At 35.3% G+C, this 25886-nt stretch overlaps 1 protein-coding gene across 1 annotated transcript; it reads right to left on the bottom strand.

Moving 5' to 3' along the window:
* Positions 1–21372: 21372 nt before the first annotated feature.
* On the bottom strand, positions 21373–23605 carry LOC139876765 (large ribosomal subunit protein eL6-like). The gene is made up of 5 exons (XM_071864140.1): positions 23547–23605; positions 22785–23064; positions 22586–22692; positions 21827–22008; positions 21373–21738 (listed from the first exon to the last, which is right to left on the bottom strand). Exons 2-5 carry the CDS (start codon positions 23039–23041, stop codon positions 21583–21585), a joined length of 702 nt encoding a protein of 233 aa, XP_071720241.1. The 5' UTR covers positions 23042–23064; positions 23547–23605; the 3' UTR covers positions 21373–21582.
* Between the last annotated feature and the right edge of the window lie 2281 nt (positions 23606–25886).

Raw genomic sequence — 25886 nt, 5'->3', positions numbered from 1 at the left:
CTACACTTATGTTGAGATATCGTCAGAGGGTTCTCCCCCGAGCAAGCCAGTATTTCACTCCTGTTATCCCGACCGACTCATTTGCTTGTAGTTCTCGATGGACTGTGATGCCATTGGGTTTCCTTTCTAGGCTTGCAGCGTTTCAGTCCTATTATGATGATACACAAAAGGAGGAAGAGAAACGGAAAGAAGCGGAGAAAAGAGGAGAAGTAGCAATCACAGTTGAGAATCCACCTGATTATATGTATTTGATTGGACTAGGGGATGGTAGTGATGAGCTATATCCATCCTGGGCCTATTGTGACAAGGTTTGTTTTAATTCCCCCTTTAAATTTTAAAATTTGAGATGTTCTGGAACAGGCGCAAGGTTAAGTCTTGCGACCTTGCGTCTCATTTATTTCAGGCGCAAGGTGTTCCTTGCGTCTTGCGTTTTAGGCTGGTCGCAAGGTAGTCCTTGCGTCATTGCGCCTGTGTTTAAGGTTGGTTTCAAGGTGTTTCTTGTGCCCTTGCGTCCTTGCTCCAGGCGCAAGGTGTTCCTTGTGTCCTTGCGTCTTGTGTTTTAGGCTGGTCGCAAGGTGTTCCTTGCGTCCTTGCTGTAGTGACCCGAACTTTTCCATGTTTATATATATTAATTGAGATTGATATTTACATGATTAAATGTTTCCAACATGTTAAGCAATCAAACTTGTTAAGACTTGATTAATTGAAATATGTTTCATATAGACAATTGACCACCCAAGTTGACCGGTGATTCACGAACGTTAAAACTTGTAAAAACTATATGATGACATATATATGGATATATATATAGTTAACATGATACTATGATAAGTAAACATATCATTAAGTATATTAACAATGAACTACATATGTAAAAACAAGACTACTAACTTAATGATTTTTAAACGAGACATATATGTAACGATTATCGTTGTAAAGACATTTAATGTATATATATATCATATTAAGAGATATTCATACATGATAATATCATGATAATATAATAATTTAAAATCTCATTTGATATTATAAACATTGGGTTAACAACATTTAACAAGATCGTTAACCTAAAGGTTTCAAAACAACACTTACATGTAACGACTAACGATGACTTAACGACTCAGTTAAAATGTATATACATGTAGTGTTTTAATATGTATTTATACACTTTTGAAAGACTTCAATACACTTATCAAAATACTTCTACTTAACAAAAATGCTTACAATTACATCCTCGTTCAGTTTCATCAACAATTCTACTCGTATGCACCCGTATTCGTACTTGTACAATACACAGCTTTTAGATGTATGTACTATTGGTATATACACTCCAATGATCAGCTCTTAGCAGCCCATGTGAGTCACCTAACATATGTGGGAACCATCATTTGGCAACTAGCATAAAATATCTCATAAAATTACAAAAATATGAGTAATCATTCATGACTTATTTACATGAAAACAAAATTACATATCCTTTATATCTAATCCATACACCAACGACCAAAAACACCTACAAACACTTTAATTCTTCAATTTTCTTCATCTAATTGATCTCTCTCAAGTTCTATCTTCAAGTTCTAAGTGTTCTTCATATATTCTACAAGTTCTAGTTACATAAAATCAAGAATACTTTCAAGTTTGCTAGCTCACTTCCAATCTTGTAAGGTGATCATCCAACCTCAAGAAATCTTTGTTTCTTACAGTAGGTTATCATTCTAATACAAGGTAATAATCATATTCAAACTTTGGTTCAATTTCTATAACTATAACAATCTTATTTCTAGTGATGATCTTACTTGAACTTGTTTTCGTGTCATGATTCTGCTTCAAGAACTTCGAGCCATCCAAGGATCCGTTGAAGCTAGATCCATTTTTCTATTTTCCAGTAGGTTTATCCAAGGAACTTAAGGTAGTAATGATGTTCATAACATCATTCGATTCATATATATAAAGCTATCTTATTCGAAGGTTTAAACTTGTAATCACTAGAACATAGTTTAGTTAATTCTAAACTTGTTCGCAAACAAAAGTTAATCCTTCTAACTTGACTTTTAAAATCAACTAAACACATGTTCTATATCTATATGATATGGTAACTTAATGATTTAAAACCTGGAAACACGAAAAACACCGTAAAACCGGATTTACGCCGTCGTAGTAACACCGCGAGCTGTTTTGGGTTAGTTAATTAAAAACTATGATAAACTTTGATTTAAAAGTTGTTATTCTGAGAAAATGATTTTTATTATGAACATGAAACTATATCCAAAAATTATGGTTAAACTCAAAGTGGAAGTATGTTTTCTAAAATGGTCATCTAGACGTCGTTCTTTCGACTGAAATGACTACCTATACAAAAACGACTTGTAACTTATTTTTCTGACTATAAACCTATACTTTTTCTGTTTAAATTCATAAAATAGAGTTCAATATGAAACCATAGCAATTTGATTCACTCAAAATGGATTTAAAATGAAGAAGTTATGGGTAAAACAAGATTGGATAATTTTTCTCATTTTAGCTACGTGAAAATTGGTAACAAATCTATTCCAACCATAACTTAATCAACTTGTATTGTATATTATGTAATCTTGAGATACCATAGATATGTATACAATGTTTTGACCTATCATGTCGACACATCTATATATATTTCGGAACAACCATAGACACTCTATATGTGAATGTTGGAGTTAGCTATACAGGGTTGAGGTTGATTCCAAAATATATATAGTTTGAGTTGTGATCAATACTGAGATACGTATACACTGGGTCGTGGATTGATTTAAGATAATATTTATCGATTTATTTATGTACATCTAACTGTGGACAACTAGTTGTAGGTTACTAACGAGGACAGCTGACTTAATAAACTTAAAACATCAAAATATATTAAAAGTGTTGTAAATATATTTTGAACATACTTTGATATATATGTATATATTGTTATAGGTTCGTGAATCAACCAGTGGCCAAGTCTTACTTTCCGACGAAGTAAAAATCTGTGAAAGTGAGTTATAGTCCCACTTTTAAAATCTAATATTTTTGGGATGAGAATACATGCAGGTTTTATAAATGATTTACAAAGTAGACACAAGTACGTGAAACTACATTCTATGGTTGAATTATCGAAATCGAATATGCCCCTTTTTATTAAGTCTGGTAATCTAAGAATTAGGGAACAGACACCCTAATTGACGCGAATCCTAAAGATAGATCTATTGGGCCCAACAAGCCCCATCCAAAGTACCGGATGCTTTAGTACTTCGAAATTTATATCATATCCGAAGGGTGTCCCGGAATGATGGGGATATTCTTATATATGCATCTTGTTAATGTCGGTTACCAGGTGTTCACCATATGAATGATTTTTATCTCTATGTATGGTATGTGTATTGAAATATGAAATCTTGTGGTCTATTATTATGATTTGATATATATAGGTTAAACCTATAACTCACCAACATTTTTGTTGACGTTTTAAGCATGTTTATTCTCAGGTGATTATTAAGAGCTTCCGCTGTCGCATACTTAAATAAGGACGAGATTTGGAGTCCATGCTTGTATGATATTGTGTAAAAACTGCATTCAAGAAACTTATTTTGTTGTAACATATTTGTATTGTAAACCATTATGTAATGGTCGTGTGTAAACAGGATATTTTAGATTATCATTATTTGATAATCTACGTTAAGCTTTTTAAACCTTTATTGATGAAATAAAGGTTATGGTTTGTTTTAAAATGAATGCAGTCTTTGAAAAACGTTTCATATAGAGGTCAAAACCTCGCAACGAAATCAATTAATATGGAACGTTTTTAATCAATAAGAACGGGACATTTCAGTTGGTATCCGAGCGTTGGTCTTAGAAAACCAGAATTTTGCATTAGTGTGTCTTATCGAGTTTGTTAGGATGCATTAGTGAGTCTGGACTTCGATCGTGTTTACTTGAAAAATGATTGCTTAACAAATTTTGTTGGAAACTATATATTTTTAACATGTGAATATTATGTGATATATTAATCTCTTAACGCGTTTGATATTATGTGATAGATGTCTACCTCTAGAACAAGTCCCATTGACTCACCTAATAATAATGAAGAGTCAAATGTAAATTGGAATGATTCGTGGATTGATTCACAAGTTTCCGAAGAGGAACCGGAAGAAGAGTCGGAACCGGAAGAAGAATCGGAACCGGAAGAAGAATCGGAACCGGATGAAGAAATAGAACCGGTGGGGGAAATAATAAAATAGTTAAGTAAAAGAAAATCCTCAACCAACCGACCAAGGTTAATTATGGTCAATGGTGTTTCCGCCAAGGAAGCAAAATATTGGGAGGATTACCAATTCTCCGATGAATCGGATTCCGACGAGAATTCCGATGATGTTATAGAAATTACCCCAACTGAATTTAAAAAGGCAAAAGAAAATAATAAGGGAAAGGGCATAAAAATAGAGAAATCTAATTCCAACCCCGATGAACTTTATATGTATCGTCAACCCCCGAAGTCCTTAAGTTGTTATGACCCGGGAACCTCTAAACCACCAGGTTTTTCTAAACCAATGTGGAAAACAACGGCTCGTATTAGGGGAACATCATATATCCCTAGAAACTTGGCAAAACGAACCAAAACCGAAGAAGAAGAAACAAGCGAGTCGGAATAAGATAGTTGTATTCGTGTGGTGTAATATAGTGTGCTTATGCTTTATGATATATGTAAAAATTGCTTGTATTAATAAGTATTTTTTTTATGAATCTAACTCTTGTCTATTTTACAGTATAAAAACACAAAATGGATAGACAACCCAATATTTTAAGAGACCTACCCGGAGACATGATTGATGAAATCTTGTCTAGAGTCGGTCAGAATTCTTCAGCACAACTATTTAAGGCGAGATCAGTTTGTAAGACATTCGAAGAACGTTCCAAGAATGCCTTGGTTTATAAAAGGCTTTCGTTCGAAAGATGGGGGATATCACATTGGGAAATCCATAAGTTACGATGTGTTTACTTTGACGCATATATTGCGGGGAACCCAAATGCTATTTTACGCAATGGGTTAAGAAATTATTTTGACTCAATATATTCGAATATTGGACTTCGTGATTTAGAAAAAGCGGCTAACATGCAACATAAAAAAGCATGTTATGCTTACGGATTAGTAATGTTCGCTTCTCACCAAAGTGAGAACAAGAACATCGGGCTACAACTATTAAACAAAACGTTTCCACAAGTGACGGAGTCGGTAATTGGGGTAAGAAATGAGGTTTTTAGATTGTTACGGGACTGTTGGACATTACGTAACCCTCGTCCCTTTGACGACGTTACAACACGCTGTCTTATCAACGGCCATAACGGTTATGTTCCACAAGACCAAGGATGGGAAGTAATCCTAGTAAAACCAGAATGCATGACTTGTTTCTGGACGTATGAATTACGTGTCTTTATTGCCTTTGCTGAACGACTTGTGTACTAGCTAGAATTATCTTCACAACCATCTTGTATCAAATTTATTGTGTGCTATATTTCATGCTATATGTAAAATAAGCGGTATTGTAAGTTTGTAAAATATTGTGTAAAAGTTTGAACGCGAAATATTATTATAATCAGTTTTTCATATAGAATTGTAGTAGTTGAATTGTATATTAGCTACTAAGTATGAACTTAACGGGTAGGTACTACCCGAATTTAAACTTATAAAACGCTAATATGAAGAAAAATCTTTTATAAATGAGTTCATATTATGCTACGAAATACTATTAACTACTCTTAATATTCTGTATGATTAACTTGTTCCATATGACTATTTTGAAGGAAATGGCACCGACTACTCGACACACCGTGAATATGAATGAAGAGTAATTCCGTACTTTTCTAGCTTCAAACATAGCCGCAGTACAGGCTGCGCTACATACCAACAATAACCTTGGATTTAGCAGTACAGGAAATCGTGTAGGATGCACCTACAAAGAATTCACTGCCTGCAAACCTTTGGAATTTGATGGAACCGAAGGACCGATCGGATTGAAACGGTGGACCGAGAAGGTCGAATTGGTGTTTGCCATAAGTAAGTGTACTGAAGAGGACAAAGTAAAGTACGCTACGCATACCTTCACAGGTTCTGCGTTAACATGGTGGAATACCTATCTAGAGCAAGTGGGACAAGACGATGCGTACGCACTACCGTGGTCAGCATTCAAGCACTTGATGAACGAGAAGTACCGTCCCAGAACCGAGGTCAATAAGCTCAAGACAGAACTTAGAGGGTTACGAACCCAAGGATTTGATATTACCACGTACGAAAGACGATTCACAGAATTGTGCCTATTATGTCCGGGAGTATTCGAAGATGAGGAAGAGAAGATCGACGCGTTTGTGAAAGGATTACCGGAAAGAATCCAAGAAGATATAAGTTCACATGAGCCCGCCTCCATACAACAGGCATGTAGAATGGCTCACAAACTAGTGAACCAGATTGAAGAAAGAATTAAAGAACAGACTGCTGAAGAGGCCAATGTGAAGCAAGTCAAAAGAAAGTGGGAGGAAAACGGTGATAAGAATCACCAATACAACAACAACAGCAATTACAACAATAATCGCAACAATTATCCCAACAATCGCAGCATCAATCGCAACTACAATAAACGGCCCAACAACAACAACAACAACAACAACAACAACTACAACAATCATCCCAACAACAATAATAACCGCAACAACAACAACAATCAGAAGCAGCTATGCCAAAGGTGTGAAAAGTATCACTCGGGGTTCTGCACCAAATTTTGCAACAAGTGTAAAAGAAATGGTCATAGCGTGGCGAAGTGTGAGGTATACGGACCAGGGGTTAATAGAACAAAAGGAACAAATGGTGTCGGAACGAGTAATGGCGGAGCAAGTAGTGTCGGAGCAAGTTATGCCAATGTAGTTTGTTATAAATGTGGAAAACCGGGCCACATTATTAGAAATTGCCCGAACCAGGAGAACACGAATGGACAAGGCCGCGGAAGAGTTTTCAATATTAATACGGCAGAGGCACAGGAAGACCTGGAGCTTGTTACGGGTACGTTTCTTATTGACAATAAATCTGCTTACGTTTTATTTGATTCGGGTGCAGATAGAAGCTATATGAGTAGAGATTTTTGTGCTAAATTAAGTTGTCCATTGACGCCTTTGGATAGTAAATTTTTACTCGAATTAGCAAATGGTAAATTAATTTCAGCAGATAATATATGTTGGAATCGAGAAATTAAACTGGTTAGCGAAACATTTAAGATTGATTTGATACCAGTAGAGTTAGGGAGTTTTGATGTGATAATCGGTATGGACTGGTTGAAAGAAGTGAAAGCAGAGATCATTTGTTACAAAAATGCAATTCGCATTATACGAGAAAAAGGAAAACCCTTAATGGTGTACGGAGAAAAGGGCAACACGAAGCTACATCTTATTAGTAATTTGAAGGCACAAAAACTAATAAGAAAAGGTTGCTATGCTGTTCTAGCACACGTCGAGAAAGTACAAACTGAAGAAAAGAGCATCAATGATGTTCCCATTGCAAAAGAATTTCCCGATGTATTTCCGAAAGAATTACCGGGATTACCCCCACATCGATCCGTTGAATTTCAAATAGATCTTGTACCAGGAGCTGCACCAATAGCTCGTGCTCCTTACAGACTCACACCCAGCGAGATGAAAGAACTGCAAAGCCAATTACAAGAACTTTTAGAGCGTGGTTTCATTCGACCAAGCACATCACCGTGGGGAGCTCCTGTTTTGTTTATCAAGAAGAAAGATGGTACATTCAGGTTGTGTATCGACTACCGAGAGTTGAACAAACTTACCATCAAGAACCGCTACCCACTACCGAGAATCGACGACTTATTTAATCAACTACAAGGCTCGTCTATTTATTCAAAGATTGACTTTTCTGGGTATCATCAAATGCGGGTGAAAGAAGATGATATTCCAAAGACTGCTTTCAGAACGCGTTACGGTCATTACGAATTTATGGTCATGCCGTTTGGTTTAACTAATGCACCAGCTGTGTTCATGGACCTTATGAACCGAGTGTGTGGACCATACCTTGACAAGTTTGTCATTGTTTTCATTGATGACATACTTATTTACTCAAAGAATGACCAAGAACACGGTGAACATTTGAGAAAGGTGTTAGAAGTACTGAGGAAGGAAGAATTGTACGCTAAGTTTTCAAAGTGTGCATTTTGGTTGGAAGAAGTTCAATTCCTCGGTCACATAGTGAACAAAGAAGGTATTAAGGTGGATCCGGCAAAGATAGAAACTATTGAAAAGTGGGAAACCCCGAAAACTCCGAAACACATACGCCAGTTTTTAGGACTAGCTGGTTACTACAGAAGGTTCATCCAAGACTTTTCCAGAATAGCAAAACCCTTGACTGCATTAACGCATAAAGGGAAGAAATTTGAATGGAATGATGAACAAGAGAAAGCGTTTCAGTTATTGAAGAAAAAGCTAACTACGGCACCTATATTGTCATTGCCTGAAGGGAATGATGATTTTGTGATTTATTGTGACGCATCAAAGCAAAGTCTCGGTTGTGTATTAATGCAACGAACAAAGGTGATTGCTTATGCATCTAGACAATTGAAGATTCACGAACAAAATTATATGACGCATGATTTGGAATTAGGCGCGGTTGTTTTTGCATTAAAGACTTGGAGGCACTACTTATATGGGGTCAAAAGTATTATATATACCGACCACAAAAGTCTTCAACACATGATTAATCAGAAACAACTGAATATGAGGCAGCGTAGGTGGATTGAATTATTGAATGATTACGACTTTGAGATTCGTTACCACCCAGGGAAGGCAAATGTGGTAGCCGATGCCTTGAGCAGGAAGGACAGAGAACCCATTCGAGTAAAATCTATGAATATAATGATTCATAATAACCTTACTACTCAAATAAAGGAGGCGCAACAAGGAGTTTTAAAAGAGGGAAATTTAAAGGATGAAATACCCAAAGGATCGGAGAAGCATCTTAATATTCGGGAAGACGGAACCCGGTATAGGGCTGAAAGGATTTGGGTACCAAAATTTGGAGATATGAGAGAAATGGTACTTAGAGAAGGTCATAAAACCAGATACTCAATACATCCTGGAACGGGGAAGATGTACAAGGATCTCAAGAAACATTTTTGGTGGCCAGGTATGAAAGTCGATGTTGCTAAATACGTAGGAGAATGTTTGACGTGTTCTAAGGTCAAAGCTGAGCATCAGAAACCATCAGGTCTACTTCAACAACCCGAAATCCCGGAATGGAAATGGGAAAACATTACCATGGATTTCATCACTAAATTACCAAGGACTGCAAGTGGTTTTGATACTATTTGGGTAATAGTTGATCGTCTCACCAAATCATCACACTTCCTGCAAATAAGAGAAGATGACAAGATGGAGAAGTTAGCACGACTGTATTTGAAGGAAGTCGTCTCCAGACATGGAATACCAATCTCTATTATCTTTGATAGGGATGGCAGATTTATTTCAAGATTCTGGCAGACATTACAGCAAGTATTAGGAACTCGTCTAGACATGAGTACTGCCTATCATCCACAAACTGATGGGCAGAGCGAAAAGACGATACAAACGCTTGAAGACATGCTACGAGCATGTGTTATTGATTTCGGAAACAGTTGGGATCGACATCTACCGTTAGCAGAATTTTCCTACAACAACAGCTACCATTCAAGCATTGAGATGGCGCCGTTTGAAGCACTTTATGGTAGAAAGTGCAGGTCTCCGATTTGTTGGAGTGAAGTGGGGGATAGACAGATTACGGGTCCGGAGATTATACAAGAAACTACCGAGAAGATCATCCAAATTCAACAACGGTTGAAAACCGCCCAAAGTCGACAAAAGAGCTACGCTGACATTAAAAGAAAAGATATAGAATTTAAAATTGGAGAGATGGTCATGCTTAAAGTTGCACCTTGGAAAGGCGTTGTTCGATTTGGTAAACGAGGGAAATTAAATCCAAGGTATATTGGACCATTCAAGATTATTGATCGTGTCGGACCAGTAGCTTACCGACTTGAGTTACCTCAACAACTCGCGGCTGTACATAACACTTTCCACATCTCGAATTTGAAGAAATGTTTTGCTAAAGAAGATCTCACTATTCCGTTAGATGAAATCCAAATCAACGAAAAACTTCAATTCATCGAAGAACCCGTCGAAATAATGGATCGTGAGGTTAAAAGACTTAAGCAAAACAAGATACCAATTGTTAAGGTTCGATGGAATGCTCGTAGAGGACCCGAGTTCACCTGGGAGCATGAAGATCAGATGAAGAAGAAATACCCGCATCTATTTCCAGAAGATTCGTCAACACCTTCAACAGCTTAAAATTTCGGGACGAAATTTATTTAACGTGTAGGTACTGTAGTGACCCGAACTTTTCCATGTTTATATATATTAATTGAGATTGATATTTACATGATTAAATGTTTCCAACATGTTAAGCAATCAAACTTGTTAAGACTTGATTAATTGAAATATGTTTCATATAGACAATTGACCACCCAAGTTGACCGGTGATTCAAGAACGTTAAAACTTGTAAAAACTATATGATGACATATATATGGATATATATATATAGTTAACATGATACTATGATAAGTAAACATATCATTAAGTATATTAACAATGAACTACATATGTAAAAACAAGACTACTAACTTAATGATTTTTAAACGAGACATATATGTAACGATTATCGTTGTAAAGACATTTAATGTATATATATCATATTAAGAGATATTCATACATGATAATATCATGATAATATAATAATTTAAAATCTCATTTGATATTATAAACATTGGGTTAACAACATTTAACAAGATCGTTAACCTAAAGGTTTCAAAACAACACTTACATGTAACGACTAACGATGACTTAACGACTCAGTTAAAATGTATATACATGTAGTGTTTTAATATGTATTTATACACTTTTGAAAGACTTCAATACACTTATCAAAATACTTCTACTTAACAAAAATGCTTACAATTACATCCTCATTCAGTTTCATCAACAATTCTACTCGTATGCACCCCTATTCGTACTCGTACAATACACAGCTTTTAGATGTATGTACTATTGGTATATACACTCCAATGATTAGCTCTTAGCAGCCCATGTGAGTCACCTAACACATGTGGGAACCATCATTTGGCAACTAGCATGAAATATCTCATAAAATTACAAAAATATGAGTAATCATTCATGACTTATTTACATGAAAACAAAATTACATATCCTTTATATCTAATCCATACACCAATGACCAAAAACACCTACAAACACTTTCATTCTTCAATTTTCTTCATCTAATTGATCTCTCTCAAGTTCTATCTTCAAGTTCTAAGTGTTCTTCATATATTCTACAAGTTCTAGTTACATAAAATCAAGAATACTTTCAAGTTTGCTAGCTCACTTCCAATCTTGTAAGGTGATCATCCAACCTCAGGAAATCTTTGTTTCTTACAGTAGGTTATTATTCTAATACAAGGTAATAATCATATTCAAACTTTGGTTCAATTTCTATAACTATAACAATCTTATTTCAAGTGATGATCTTACTTGAACTTGTTTTCGTGTCATGATTCTGCTTCAAGAACTTCGAGCCATCCAAGGATCCATTGAAGCTAGATCCATTTTTCTATTTTCCAGTAGGTTTATCCAAGGAACTTAAGGTAGTAATGATGTTCATAACATCATTCAATTCATATATATAAAGCTATCTTATTCGAAGGTTTAAACTTGTAATCACTAGAACATAGTTTAGTTAATTCTAAACTTGTTCGCAAACAAAAGTTAATCCTTCTAACTTGACTTTTAAAATCAACTAAACACATGTTCTATATCTATATGATATGCTAACTTAATGATTTAAAACCTGGAAACACGAAAAACACCGTAAAACCGGATTTACGCCGTCGTAGTAACACCGCGGGCTGTTTTGGGTTAGTTAATTAAAAACTATGATAAACTTTGATTTAAAAGTTGTTATTCTGAGAAAATAATTTTTATTATGAACATGAAACTATATCCAAAAATTATGGTTAAACTCAAAGTGGAAGTATGTTTTCTAAAATGGTCATCTAGACGTCGTTCTTTCGACTGAAATGACTACCTATACAAAAACGAATTGTAACTTATTTTTCCGACTATAAACCTATACTTTTTCTGTTTAAATTCATAAAATAGAGTTCAATATGAAACCATAGCAATTTGATTCACTCAAAACGGATTTAAAATGAAGAAGTTATGGGTAAAACAAGATTGGATAATTTTTCTCATTTTAGCTACGTGAAAATTGGTAACAAATCTATTCCAACCATAACTTAATCAACTTGTATTGTATATTATGTAATCTTGAGATACCATAGACACGTATACAATGTTTTGACCTATCATGTCGACACATCTATATATATTTCGGAACAACCATAGACACTCTATATGTGAATGTTGGAGTTAGCTATACAGGGTTGAGGTTGATTCCAAAATATATATAGTTTGAGTTGTGATCAATACTGAGATACGTATACACTGGGTCGTGGATTGATTCAAGATAATATTTATCGATTTATTTCTGTACATCTAACTGTGGACAACTAGTTGTAGGTTACTAACGAGGACAGCTGACTTAATAAACTTAAAACATCAAAATATATTAAAAGTGTTGTAAATATATTTTGAACATACTTTGATATATATGTATATATTGTTATAGGTTCGTGAATCAGCCAGTGGCCAAGTCTTACTTCCCGACGAAGTAAAAATCTGTGAAAGTGAGTTATAGTCCCACTTTTAAAATCTAATATTTTTGGGATGAGAATACATGCAGGTTTTATAAATGATTTACAAAATAGACACAAGTACGTGAAACTACATTCTATGGTTGAATTATCGAAATCGAATATGCCCCTTTTTATTAAGTCTGGTAATCTAAGAATTAGGGAACAGACACCCTAATTGACGCGAATCCTAAAGATAGATCTATTGGGCCTAACAAACCCCATCCAAAGTACCGGATGCTTTAGTACTTCGAAATTTATATCATATCCGAAGGGTGTCCCGGAATGATGGGGATATTCTTATATATGCATCTTGTTAATGTCGGTTACCAGGTGTTCACCATATGAATGATTTTTATCTCTATGTATGGGATGTGTATTGAAATATGAAATCTTGTGGTCTATTATTATGATTTGATATATATAGGTTAAACCTATAACTCACCAACATTTTTGTTGACGTTTTAAGCATGTTTATTCTCAGGTGATTATTAAGAGCTTCCGCTGTCGCATACTTAAATAAGGACGAGATTTGGAGTCCATGCTTGTATGATATTGTGTAAAAACTGCATTCAAGAAACTTATTTTGTTGTAACATATTTGTATTGTAAACCATTATGTAATGGTCGTGTGTAAACATGATATTTTAGATTATCATTATTTGATAATCTACGTTAAGCTTTTTAAACCTTTATTGATGAAATAAAGGTTATGGTTTGTTTTAAAATGAATGCAGTCTTTGAAAAACGTCTCATATAGAGGTCAAAACCTCGCAACGAAATCAATTAATATGGAACGTTTTTAATCAATAAGAACGGGACATTTCACTTGCGCCTGTGTTTAAGGTTAGTCGCAAGGTGTTTCTTGCGCCCTTGCGTCCTTGCTTCAGGTGCAAGGTATTGTCTTGCGTCCTTGCGCCTACTTCAGTTCAGCTAATATTGTGTATGATTTTGCAGATTTTGATCCCCGTTCACTTTTACGATGCTGCACACTTTATTCTCATTGTGTTGAACTTGGAGGAGCAGAAGATATTGGTGTACGATAGTTTGCCCGGTCATGTTGATCAAGAAATTGCCCAGCTCACCAAAGATCTGGTAGATCAATTGCCCGTATACTTAAGAGCAATTGATTACTTTAACCAAAAGCAAGACTCCCAGATTGTTGAATACTTGGAAAACAAGGAGAGTATAGAGTTCATGACTGAGGCAGCACCAGTCGTGCCAGTGCAAAGATGTGGTAATGGGGACTGTGGTGTTTGGGTCTGCATCCATATGGAGAGGGTGATCTTTGGGTGGGATGAAATCCCAAACATTGGAGATCCTAAAAAGGCTGCAGAGGACTACAGACTGAGAATGGCCAAAACCTTCTTTCGTGCACGCTTTGATACCCAGGAACCCCCACCGAAAGAGAAAGAAAAAGTTGGTAAATGAGGTTTTATTTTGAAAACTATATTTAATTATGTAAGTTGTAGATAAAACTGTAAATGTTGTAAATTGTGAACAGGTCCAAAACTGTTTTTTTACAGGCGCAAAGGTAATTAATTAGACCTTGCGACCTTGCGTCTCATTATAGTCGAGGGCGCACGGTGCTTCTTGCGACCTTGCGCCTCGTGTTTAGCATCAGCCGCAAGATACGTCTTGCGTCCTTGCGCCTTGTGTTAGAAGTGCTTCTTGCGACCTTGCGTCCTGTTTAGTACCAGGCGCAAGGTCCATCTTGGGGCTTTGCGCCTGTTATTATGGTGGCGCAAGGTGCACCTCAACCTTTTTGATTATTATTGTAACAATAGCTTGTGCATTCAGTATTACAACATATGAAGTAACACACGAAATCACATCAAAAAATAAAAATTAAACAGGTCCAAAATTAAACAATATTACAACAAGGGACGAAATCACACCTTAAATTGTTCCTGAAAATAAACGTATTCCGGGAACTAATTACTACCTAAATTGTACGTTGGATAAAACTGAGATTGATAAGCTTGAGATGGTTCGACTGTCTCTTTCGACTCTGAGGTTGTGTTTCTTGCCCTTTGAGAAGTTGATTCACCTGTTCGGTCATAAGCAGCTGGGCATGTTGATCGAGAATGACCTGGTTCTTTGCAACGACTACAAGTTCTTACTTTATTTATAGTCTCTTCACCTTTTGAAGGAATGCGTTTTTTACCTTTAGGACGTCCAGGTTGTCTTTTCTTTAGAACTGGGGGGTGTACAATTTGCAAAATCCCGGGTCCCGGATCCGACCATTCAGACCGATGGGGAGAGGAAGAATGTGTTCGGAATACGTATTTATGTATGTTTGAGAGGTGAACCAATGTGATACATAACAACTAATATCCTCCACTACGAAGAGTCGTGCTGATGCAATCACATGACCGCAGGGTATGCCTGATAATTGCCATTGACCACATGAACAAGTTTTATCTTGTAGACTAACCAACCCATTTTTTCGTCCATCATGTACCTCTATTAGATCATTTGTCGATGGAAATGCTCGCCATCTTCTTGTTTTGTCCGTCCTCTTAGCTAGTTTACGTTCAACATATGGAGTAACCGGTGAAGTAAGACTAAGTGATTTGTTGCGATGTTTGAAATACCAATCCTGTATTGAACAACGAAAAAATTCGAACAACATGCAAACGGGTAGTTTACGAGCATGTCTTGATAGAGAGTTTATAGACTCTACACTGTTGCTTGTAAGGTATGAATACCTAATATGAGTAGATTGACTTCTGGACCATCTATTGATACCATCCTCACCTAGCACTTTATAAGACGCTTTCAATCTCCTTCGAAATACATCAAGATGATCCTGAAAATCTGACGCACGGTAAGCCTTAACCATTTTCCAATAGTGCCATTCGAAGAATTTCATCTTGTTGGATTTAGTTTTGATGTTCATGAATAAATGACGTGCGCAATGAGCGTGAAACGCTTCCGGAAACACATTTGCAATGCCGTGTGCTATTGAAGCAGCACGATCAGAAATAAAAGTAATCTCTGACATACGATCAACCATACCATAACTCATTAAATGATCTCTTAGGTTGCCAAAAAACCATGACCAAACACTGTTTGTCTCGCCTTCACCAATTCCATAAGCCAATGGCAAAATTCCATTATCGCCATCCATCGCAACAGCAACTAAATTAGTACCCAGGTACCCACCCTTTAAATGTGCAGCATCGACGATGATTATCGGGCGGACATGTTGCACAAATGATCGAATCTTCATGAAATTTTCACAGTAAATCAAATATTATCCATGATGCCTTATACACCAGGCGCAAGGCGCAAGACACACTCTTCCGTCTTGCGCCTACGAAGCGCAAGTGAAGTCTTGCGTCCTTGCGTCTTTACTGCCAGTCGCAAGGTGTGACTTGCGTCCTTGCGTACTTGTAGGCGCAAGATGTATCTTGCGTCCTTGCGTATGGTGTACATATTAAAATTGGTTTTTGCTAATATATATTTACTTACAACTACGCCAATGGACATGTAACACATCACAAATTTATTTTCTTTGTCGGTAACCAAATTGGTGATGGTCCCCGGGTTGTGGATCTTAAGGTTATGAAGGTAAATTGGAAGCATTCTAAAGGAGTCATCACTACTGCCACGTAACATCTCTATTGCTTGACACTTGGCCCTCCATGCTTGATTATATGATATGCTCACTCTAAACCGATTGGCTACATCATCACGTATATCTTTTGGTTTATACTCTCGATTAGCAGCCTTGAACGAATCCATAAGAATACTACCCAACACCTTTTTAGTAGCATGTTTATTGTTTCCCATTATTTGTGTGCGTGAGCATGTGTGTACGTCATGCAACTTCTTAACCATAAAGTTTTCAGTGTGTCTTATTTTGTATGCACTACATTTCCACTCACAATTTGGCAACACACATTTAGCGGTGTACCAAGATTTGTCCGACTTTACGGGCTTTATTTGAAAGTTTTCTTCAAGGCATTTTGTAAATAGCTGGTTTAGAAATTCTTCCTTGTTCGAAAACGTTTGACGAACTTTGACCAAATCAGATACCTGATACGTGGTTGGAATTGGGGTCGTAAATTCTGGGTTTTTTTCATCTTGCTGACTGTGTAGAGTTGGCATATTCCAGAATAAATCTTGTTTTACTTCATCTTCTTCATCTTCATCTTCCTCGTCACTTGCTTCATCCGATTCACTAGACGCAACAACAGGTATAAACGGGTTCTCTATTTTTTTTATTTTACACACGTTCTCGGCGCCATGGTTGAAGAAGTCAAATTCTTCTGTTTTTGGAGGTGGTATTTCAGCCAGCTGTTGTTCCAAATGGTGTGTTTCGAGGTTTGGTTCAGAATTGTGTATTTCATCCTGTTCTTTTTGGAGATGGTGAGTTTGTTTGTTTGGTTGAGACTCGAGTATTCGGAGGTTTTGTTGGAGATGGTGTGTTTGTGGATTTTGTTGGGGCTGGAGTGTTTCTAGGTTTTGTTGGAGATGGTGTGTTTGTGGATTTTGTCCGGGTTGAAGCATTCTAACTTTGTCGACAACATAAATATCAATAGGCTCGTTTGTGACAGCGTGTTTTAAAAACTCAAAAAAATCTTCATGATCATCAGTAATATCAAAAATATGATTATTATCAATATATCTTAGCGAAACAGGTGCATTAGGTGGCAATTCAATTTTTTTAAGAATTTTCCTTAACAATACTCTTCGATTTATTGGTTTTTGTGGAGCAAGTGGTAGTTTTAATCTGGTTCTAAAACAATCAAGAGGCAGATACATAGGTATGTTGTTAACAAATTCAAAATTACCCCCACAACATACATGAACAACAAATGCTTCATCATTACTACAGCTCATTAAGACACAAATTAGTGAAAAAATAGATAAAAGTTGGTACCTTAACGATGCTCTAATGACATGATCTTTTTGGAAATGAAGTGAAATGAAATGATTAATCTGGAGTTCTAGCCTCAATAAATACACAGGTACATAATCTTATCCGTAAAGGTACAAAAAATCTAACAAAATCTTATCAAAAAATCAGGAAAATCCATTCTGATAAGACGCAAGGCGCAAAGCCGCAATGACGCAAGTCATAAACCTTGTGCCTTGCGCCTTGACCTAATTTATTAACACTAGGACGCAAGGGCGCAAGTCGCAAGGTCTAATGATCCTTGCGCCTTGCGCGGGCAAATTCTCAAAAAAAAAAAAAAAAAGGGTTCCAGCTCAGAAAGGGGTAAGAAAATGGGCAAAAAGGTGATAAGCCCATGAATATATGATTAGATGTCCATATTTATGACTGATATAGTATTGGGCCTTATTACATTTTCACCTAGATGTCCATAAGCTTATGGGTATCGACTTGTGGTTCACCTACAGTCTCTTTATTTTTTTGGAAAGGTATTTGGTTAGTTTAAAATTGAATAAAATCAAATTGATATAGTCATTTTAGAGTGTTTTTAAGTTTCATTCCATGTCAATTATCGTAATTTCGTTAACACGAAGTATAAGTGTAAACACATGATGAATTATAGTTCAAAAAGAAAAAAAAATAATTTCCAAACTTTATTTAAATTTTAATGTCTTGTCTTCTGTTTACATTAAGATGTCACCATTTTAGTCATATCTACCTCCAATTCAATTGATTCAAAAGCCTGTATGGACGAACTCAAAGGGCTACAAATTTCAATTTAACGGTTACCTGAAATTCAGAGTCTCTTTTCTGAAGTCTTTATAGTTTATATTTATTTATTATACTTATTGATTGACAAATACATATTTTTTTTCGGCGCAAAAACGATAAACTTATATAACCAAATAAGAGTTCATCAAAAAGATGAAACACTTATGAAACATACAAAATACGAAAAACCTCCGAGCTAAACTAACAACAACCTGACATAAGCTCACGACAAACAATGACAAAGAGAAACCTAAGCAACAACATACAACAAAATAACGTCAAAAATGAAGAGTAACCAATCTACAAAACAATTAGAAGATTGGAAACCATCTAAACGTCATACCGTCTACCTAAAAAGGCCGAAAATCCCGACATCAAGCATCTTTAATAAAAACACCAAATTGCTCCATCTCCTCCCCGTGAACCAATTTTTCTTTTTATGCTTTTTAACTTTAGCCTGAACCGTAGGCTCCGTAGAATCACTCGAAATAACTGGAATTGCATTAACATTGTCGCTATCCTCAACCATGTCATCCATCATCTTATTAAAATCAGCATAAGGGTTAACCGAATCCTTGGCGGGATTTAAAACGCACTCCACATCAACCAAAGATTTTTTTCTCGATTTGTCAAACTTGGGAGCAACGGACGCAAATTTATTCGGACACTTGCCACTATCACCAACCCCCACTGTTAACTCAATTTCACTAGAACAATTACCCGAACCAGTGACGGGTACAGCTCCATTGGAACTTTCATTTAAACCCGAAAGCAGACAAGTTTCTGAATTTGTAACAGAAACTGAAGGGTCTTCGATGACCAATTCGTCCAACATCTTAACCGAATCGCACGCTGGTAAGGATGAAGATTCAATGACAACAAGAACGTCTTTGTAAAGTGGTCTTGGACTCGACGGAACCAAAGGAGATGCAACTGGAACAACGGGGTCACTTGCAACAAAACCGAGACCGGCACAAACCCCTTTACAGGCCAAAGAACATTCGCAAAACATGGATATAACTGGACCCACGTTCATTTCCAAAACAGATGCATCAGAGGTATCTTTAGAAGAAGAGGATGGGTTGCCCACCTTCTCAAGAGTAGGCTCAAACGCATCATCAACGATAACCGAAGGAGTAGAGTGAGCTTGAGCTTGCACTTTAGACTTGACAGATTCATAGTGCTTAGCATAGGGACCATCGGTACGAGCTTTATGAAGAACGACATTACCAACATCGCCCAAATAATTATCACAAGTTACAAGGTACTCGCAAACGGATTCACGTTACCGTGCCAAACCGCACGATTTAACATGGTTAATAAATCTGAAGGAAAGCCTAGATGATAAAACCGATCAACATCGTTAAAATCAGAAAATTCGTTAACACGAATAAAAAAGGAATCGGAGTTCACATTGTTTTTGATCTCCTTTTCTACATTCGAAATCAAATTAGGGGAATCCAATTCGACAAACACTAATGCTACTCCAAGTTGGAAAAGATCAAATGAGACTTTAGACACGTGAATAACTTTGCCAAAGTTACTCGCTAATTCCATAACATTTTCCAATGAGAAATAATTAGTTGGGATGCCGGAAATGGCGATCCATGTGTGCCGAAAGAAGAAATTCAAACGAGCATAAAAAGGTTCAATAACAAGCAAATCGTTCAAACCCGGGTGATCGGTAATAAGCTTATCCAAATGGTCGGAATCTGCGCAAACCACTATGAAACCGTAAGCACCCCAACGACACACCTCGTTAGCAAGAACACCACGTCGGGTAAGACAAGCGACCAATTTATCATTTGTGAATGGACGATCATTAACCAATAACACACTCGACTTAAAACGATTAGAACTATGATAATTGACGTTCAAATTGGCTCTTACCACCTGAGACCGGAAGCGAGACGAAGTATCCTGCTTAGGTCCGAACTATGATATTGACAAATACATATTTCTAGACTTTGGTGGAACAAGTAATTTCATGGTTATTTCTCAAAATACCCCTTGAAAAACTATAACAAAAAACTTTAAGGATTTTTTGCTAACCTATCATTAAGAGCATTTTAGTAAACTTTAGTGGAACAAGTAAAAGGAAATATCAATACCCATATTCTATTGCTATAACAAGCTCCACCATTGCTCACCTGAAAAGATGTTTTTTATTTTTTTTGCGAGGCTGAAAAGTTGTTTCTTGATAAAATCTAGACCGGTTATATTAGGAAAGTGGCTAGTTAGTGATTATGGGATGGGATTATGGGATCTAGCCAGATAGACTATTAACGAATGATTTTGAGTTATGTTATATAGTCAGACCGCCAATAACATCAGGAATTGTGCTTGCAAGGTTAGATTGAGTAAAAAGTCTATGACACGATTTGTGGTCTCATCACAATCGAATATGTCATGACACGTGATCTTGGGTCCAACTTGGCAAGAGTTGAGGACCCTTTGAGAAGCCGTATTTGAATGTTTTGTGATTGGATCATGATGTATGGGGTTGAATTACTCGTCCTTTTGGGTAGCACGAATTGAGAAAAACCTTCTACTTTTTTTGTCGTCAGGGTGGCTGGTCCTTAACCAAAAGAAGAATACACTTTTGTAATGAGTTGATATAAGAGAATTGTAGATTTGTAATGGATGGATTTAGAGCAAATGAATGTGTTATGAACGTTTCAAAACTGGTTAACTGCAAATTTTGAGTTTTCGTTTAGATGATATAAAGATTAAAGACTAACTTTGAGTTGTTATGAACAAATTCAGAATGCTTAGGTACACTCAGGTGGTTACTTCTTTTATACATACATGTTCTTATTCTAAGCTAGTATAAATCTTCAAGAGTTAATGAGATTATATATAGTGTTTTTGTTATTATTTGATAAGTTACAACCGCTATGAAGATTTTTTGCAAAATTTCATTGTACTTAAAACATATAGAAAAAAGGAATCCATAGTCATTCAACAAAAAAAACCAATGGTGCATCATCTTCTAGATCAAAGTTTGACAAAAACAAAATTAATTCTAGTAACAATAGTTCTTGTTTGCTTCCCTTAAAAGACAAGCTCATGTGGTTTCATGCCTGCCTTAAGTGAGAATCTTGCACCCAAATAGCTTTTTAACTCCGGTACAGCCTCAATCGATGTTATCAACGCTGCATCGACGGTTTTCTGGTCGTCTTTCTTGTCTTGTGGTAGCGTGTTCTTTTCCTATAATCAATACACAAAAACATCAATCAGATCAATTTTTATAGCAGATATAGATATAGATGGATATAAAGTATAAAGATTTTGTTACCTCTTTTTCTGCTTCGAAAAATTCGCCTTCTCCTTTTTTCTTTTTCTTCTCAACCTTCTTACCGAAGTACTTGTCATCGAACTTGTCAACGTTTATATTTGAGATGTCTACCTTTGTTGATGTGGCAATAACATATGACTGGTTAACCCTCCTCAATGGAACACCGTTGATCTTGAAGGGTCCTAATATTTTTAAAATACATCAAAGATTTAAATAAAGTAAATATAACTTAAAAACAGAAGTATAAAAAATAACAGTGCAGAATTCATATCCATCCATAGAAACATTATATCAAAGTGTGTATTAGCTTTCTATTGTAATGCTTAACCCTTATCCATAGTCAATTTCAAACGATGTTTAAAAATACATTGTTTAAAGATATCCATATCCATATATTCGTAAAAGAATCATTTTAATTGCATACTTCTCAACAAGGGATCATTTTGATTGCATAATTCTCTTACAAAACAATGTTTATAACAGTATATGAACATTTAGGATCACCTTCCAAATCAAATATATCCATTTAGTCTGTAAATAAATGATTCTGTATACAAATGTATTTATATCCATCAACAGCTTCAATTTTCTTATAAAAATGAGTTGCAATTGCAATCCTTTTTATTATAATATTAAACATGCAGTATTTGGTAAAACTTAACAAAAACAGAGAGCGTAATTGATAAACTAAAACTACATTGAAGAATAAAACATGTTTTTCAGCTGCATATATGAAATAACAAAACAAGATTAAGTTACCAGTAACAAGCAACAATCCAGAAGTAAGTTGTTTCAAGAAAACAACTCTCTTTCCCTTAAACCTTCCAGCCAAAATAATCAAAACAGTTCCTGATGTAATGCTAGCCCTAAACACACACAAAAACATTCATAAAAATCAACACCTCTAAAACACACACACAAAAATCATAAACACTATCAAATCAATCAAATCATATACCTGAGCTTAGTGGGCCTGGCTTTGCGCTTGTTCACAAGCGGTTTCTTAACATCGTCAGCCGGGTAAAACTTGGGCGGCTTCTCAACTGGAGCAGCATCAGCAGCTTTCTTCTCGTGTTTCGGGAAAACACCGCCGTTTTTAGCCTTGATCGCCCAAAGACCCCTCTTGTGGTACATTTTGGATCGCGAGTATTTACCCACACCTCTGATTAATTCAGGGTTTCTACACGCATGCGGTTTGCTACTTTTTGGTGCCATTGTTTCTACACCCCTCACTGATACTGAAAAAACAACACAACACTTTTGAACTTCGATAATTTAACACACGTTTAACAGTGGGCTCGAAACGACATTTCTAACCCAAAAAATGAAACTACAACATGCCATTTTAATTTATATAGCTTTACAAAAACAAATTCACAAGATACATCATGTAGTATACTCATTATCAAGCAATTTATATTAAAATACATAAAACAAACATATATGCATATATTTTAAAATACATATACATACATAAAGTATACTCATCTGCAGTGCATACAGAATATAAATTAAATCCAAAATTGACTAAATCTCAACTTATAAGTTATATGATTGTCTCATTAAAGTATAAAATGGAATATGAACTAAAAAACATTTATAAACATTAGATACACAGTATCGATGTACACTATATACGATTGATTCATGGTATTACAGATTTAGTACAACTAATAAACATGAATTAAGATTGAAAAGATAAATAGATTCAAAGAATTACCTGTAATTTAGTTGCTACGATGAAGCGAGGCGGATAGAGATAGAAATGGCGGAAACCCTAATTGGTAGAGTTATAAGATAAAACGTGCTGGATATATAATGGGCTCTTTCTGGGCTTATTTGACGGGCTGGACTCTTAATGGGCCTTTTCTTATTTTACAAACAAACATCCGCATCAAAAAACCTGACAAAGTTTAAGGTTTCGTTAGGGATGGCATAGGGTCCGGTTAGGGACAGCTCAAGGTAAGCTCGGACCCGAACTCGACTATGAAACTTTGTCCTAAACCCAGATTCACCATTTACCTATTTTTAGTATCGAATATCCTCTGTTGTTAGTCATTCTTATTCACCATTTACCTATTTTTATTTTTGTTACAATACCGTTATTAAGTACTAAATATAATTTACTACTATATATAGATATCGAATAATGGTACAATATCACATTGTAAGTTATATTGCATTATTCTTATTTAGTAAGTTTTATTATTATTAAAAATGAAAAATCCATCGGATCGGGTATGCGAGTTCTGCCTTAAGATTCTGATTCTAATGACAATAATGATTAGGACGATGGAGATTCAAATGCTACATCTAGTACTCCATCATTAACTATTCCTGCATCTGAAGGATATACTGGTGTGAACGTTGAAGATTCCCAGTTTAAACTGAGAGATGAACCTACGAAGGAGAAGAAAGGCTATGGAGGAGTTGTTTGCAAGAAAACTGAAAAGAATTGAAACAGAGAGATCGTTGGATGAAGTTTTGACGAGTCGGATTAAAATTCCTAAGACTAAAGTAAATCGAAGAAGAAGATGTTCACATACATTCCTCTACATGAGGTTATTGTATCTTCTACAACAACAACTGTTACAAGGCCGCGGGTCAAACGTTAAATCCACAACCCCAATAGCAATCGGTACAAATTTTGGAACTAGTAATCACTTCCACTCCACCAACCATGTCAACAACACAACATGTTGTTTCAACTTCATCAACACAAGTCGATTCCACTACTGAACAACCGAACATTCTGAATAGCTAAGTGTTGAGGTTGATATCTAAGAATGATGTAACGACCCTCAAATCAGGCCCATGAGATGCATGAGTCGAGTGTCCGTCGCAACCTACGAGACTTATAAGCTAAAACAATGGACTAACCGGGTATCTCCAGGTTTCAACTAAAATCATGGTGGAAGATAATAGTTAGTCACTACTCTATGCTTATAAATGACCAATACTTTTTTTTCTCTATTCGATGTGGGATGGGGTATTATAAACTCCCCCACTTAAATTCCAGACGTCCTCGTCCAGCCGAATCATAATCAATACCCACGATCCATACCTCAAGAGATGCATGAGCATTATGCTTGTCACACTCAAAGAGGATACCCCAGGAGATGCATGAGTCGAGTGCCCATCACAACTCGAGACGTCAATGGTGTGACGACCCGAAAATTTCTGACAAAATTTAAACTTAATCTTTATATGATTCCAACATGATAAGCAAAGTCTGTAATGTTGAGTCTAATTTTTTTATTTTTATTATGAATTCAATTAACCTTTGACTATTCCCGATGATTCACGAACCATTGTGTGTATGTAAATATATAAATATAAAAGTGTATATATGATATTTGGAGTTAATAAAATAAACTTCAATCAATTGGAATTAAACATATAAAATAATAAACAATTAAGTACTTATATATAAATATATATACATGATATTATTATGAATCTATATGCATATATGTGATACCTATTAATACTTATTAGTTGTACATTGTGACACACACACACACACACACATACACACACACATATATATATATATATATATATATATATATATATATATATATATATATATATATATATATATATATATATATAAGAAATTACTACTCAATATAAGTAGTATTATATATTGTAAAATATATTAAATGTATAAACATTGAATATTTAATATATTATTATATAATATTAATAATAAAAATTAAGTACAAGTTAAAATGTTAAGGTTATATTATTAACATTACTTCCATTATAAATGTTAATATTAGTATTTGTATTATTAATAATATTATATAGAATATATAAAATTTGATAAGTATAAGTTATTATTATTATTATTATTATTATTATTATTATTATTATTATTATTATTGTTATTATTATTATTATTATTAATATCATTAATAATATTAATATCATTATAACTAATATTATTTTAGTACCATTAATAAGATTATTATCATCATTCTCATTATTAGAAACCTAAATTTATTTAAATTATCACTATTATTGGTATTGACATTATCATATTATTATTATCAAT

Source organism: Rutidosis leptorrhynchoides, chromosome 11 (assembly GCF_046630445.1).
Source record: "Rutidosis leptorrhynchoides isolate AG116_Rl617_1_P2 chromosome 11, CSIRO_AGI_Rlap_v1, whole genome shotgun sequence".
Lineage (NCBI taxonomy): Eukaryota > Viridiplantae > Streptophyta > Magnoliopsida > Asterales > Asteraceae > Rutidosis > Rutidosis leptorrhynchoides.
Note: the sequence above shows the minus strand (reverse complement) of the source record. Positions and strands in the feature narration are given on the sequence as shown.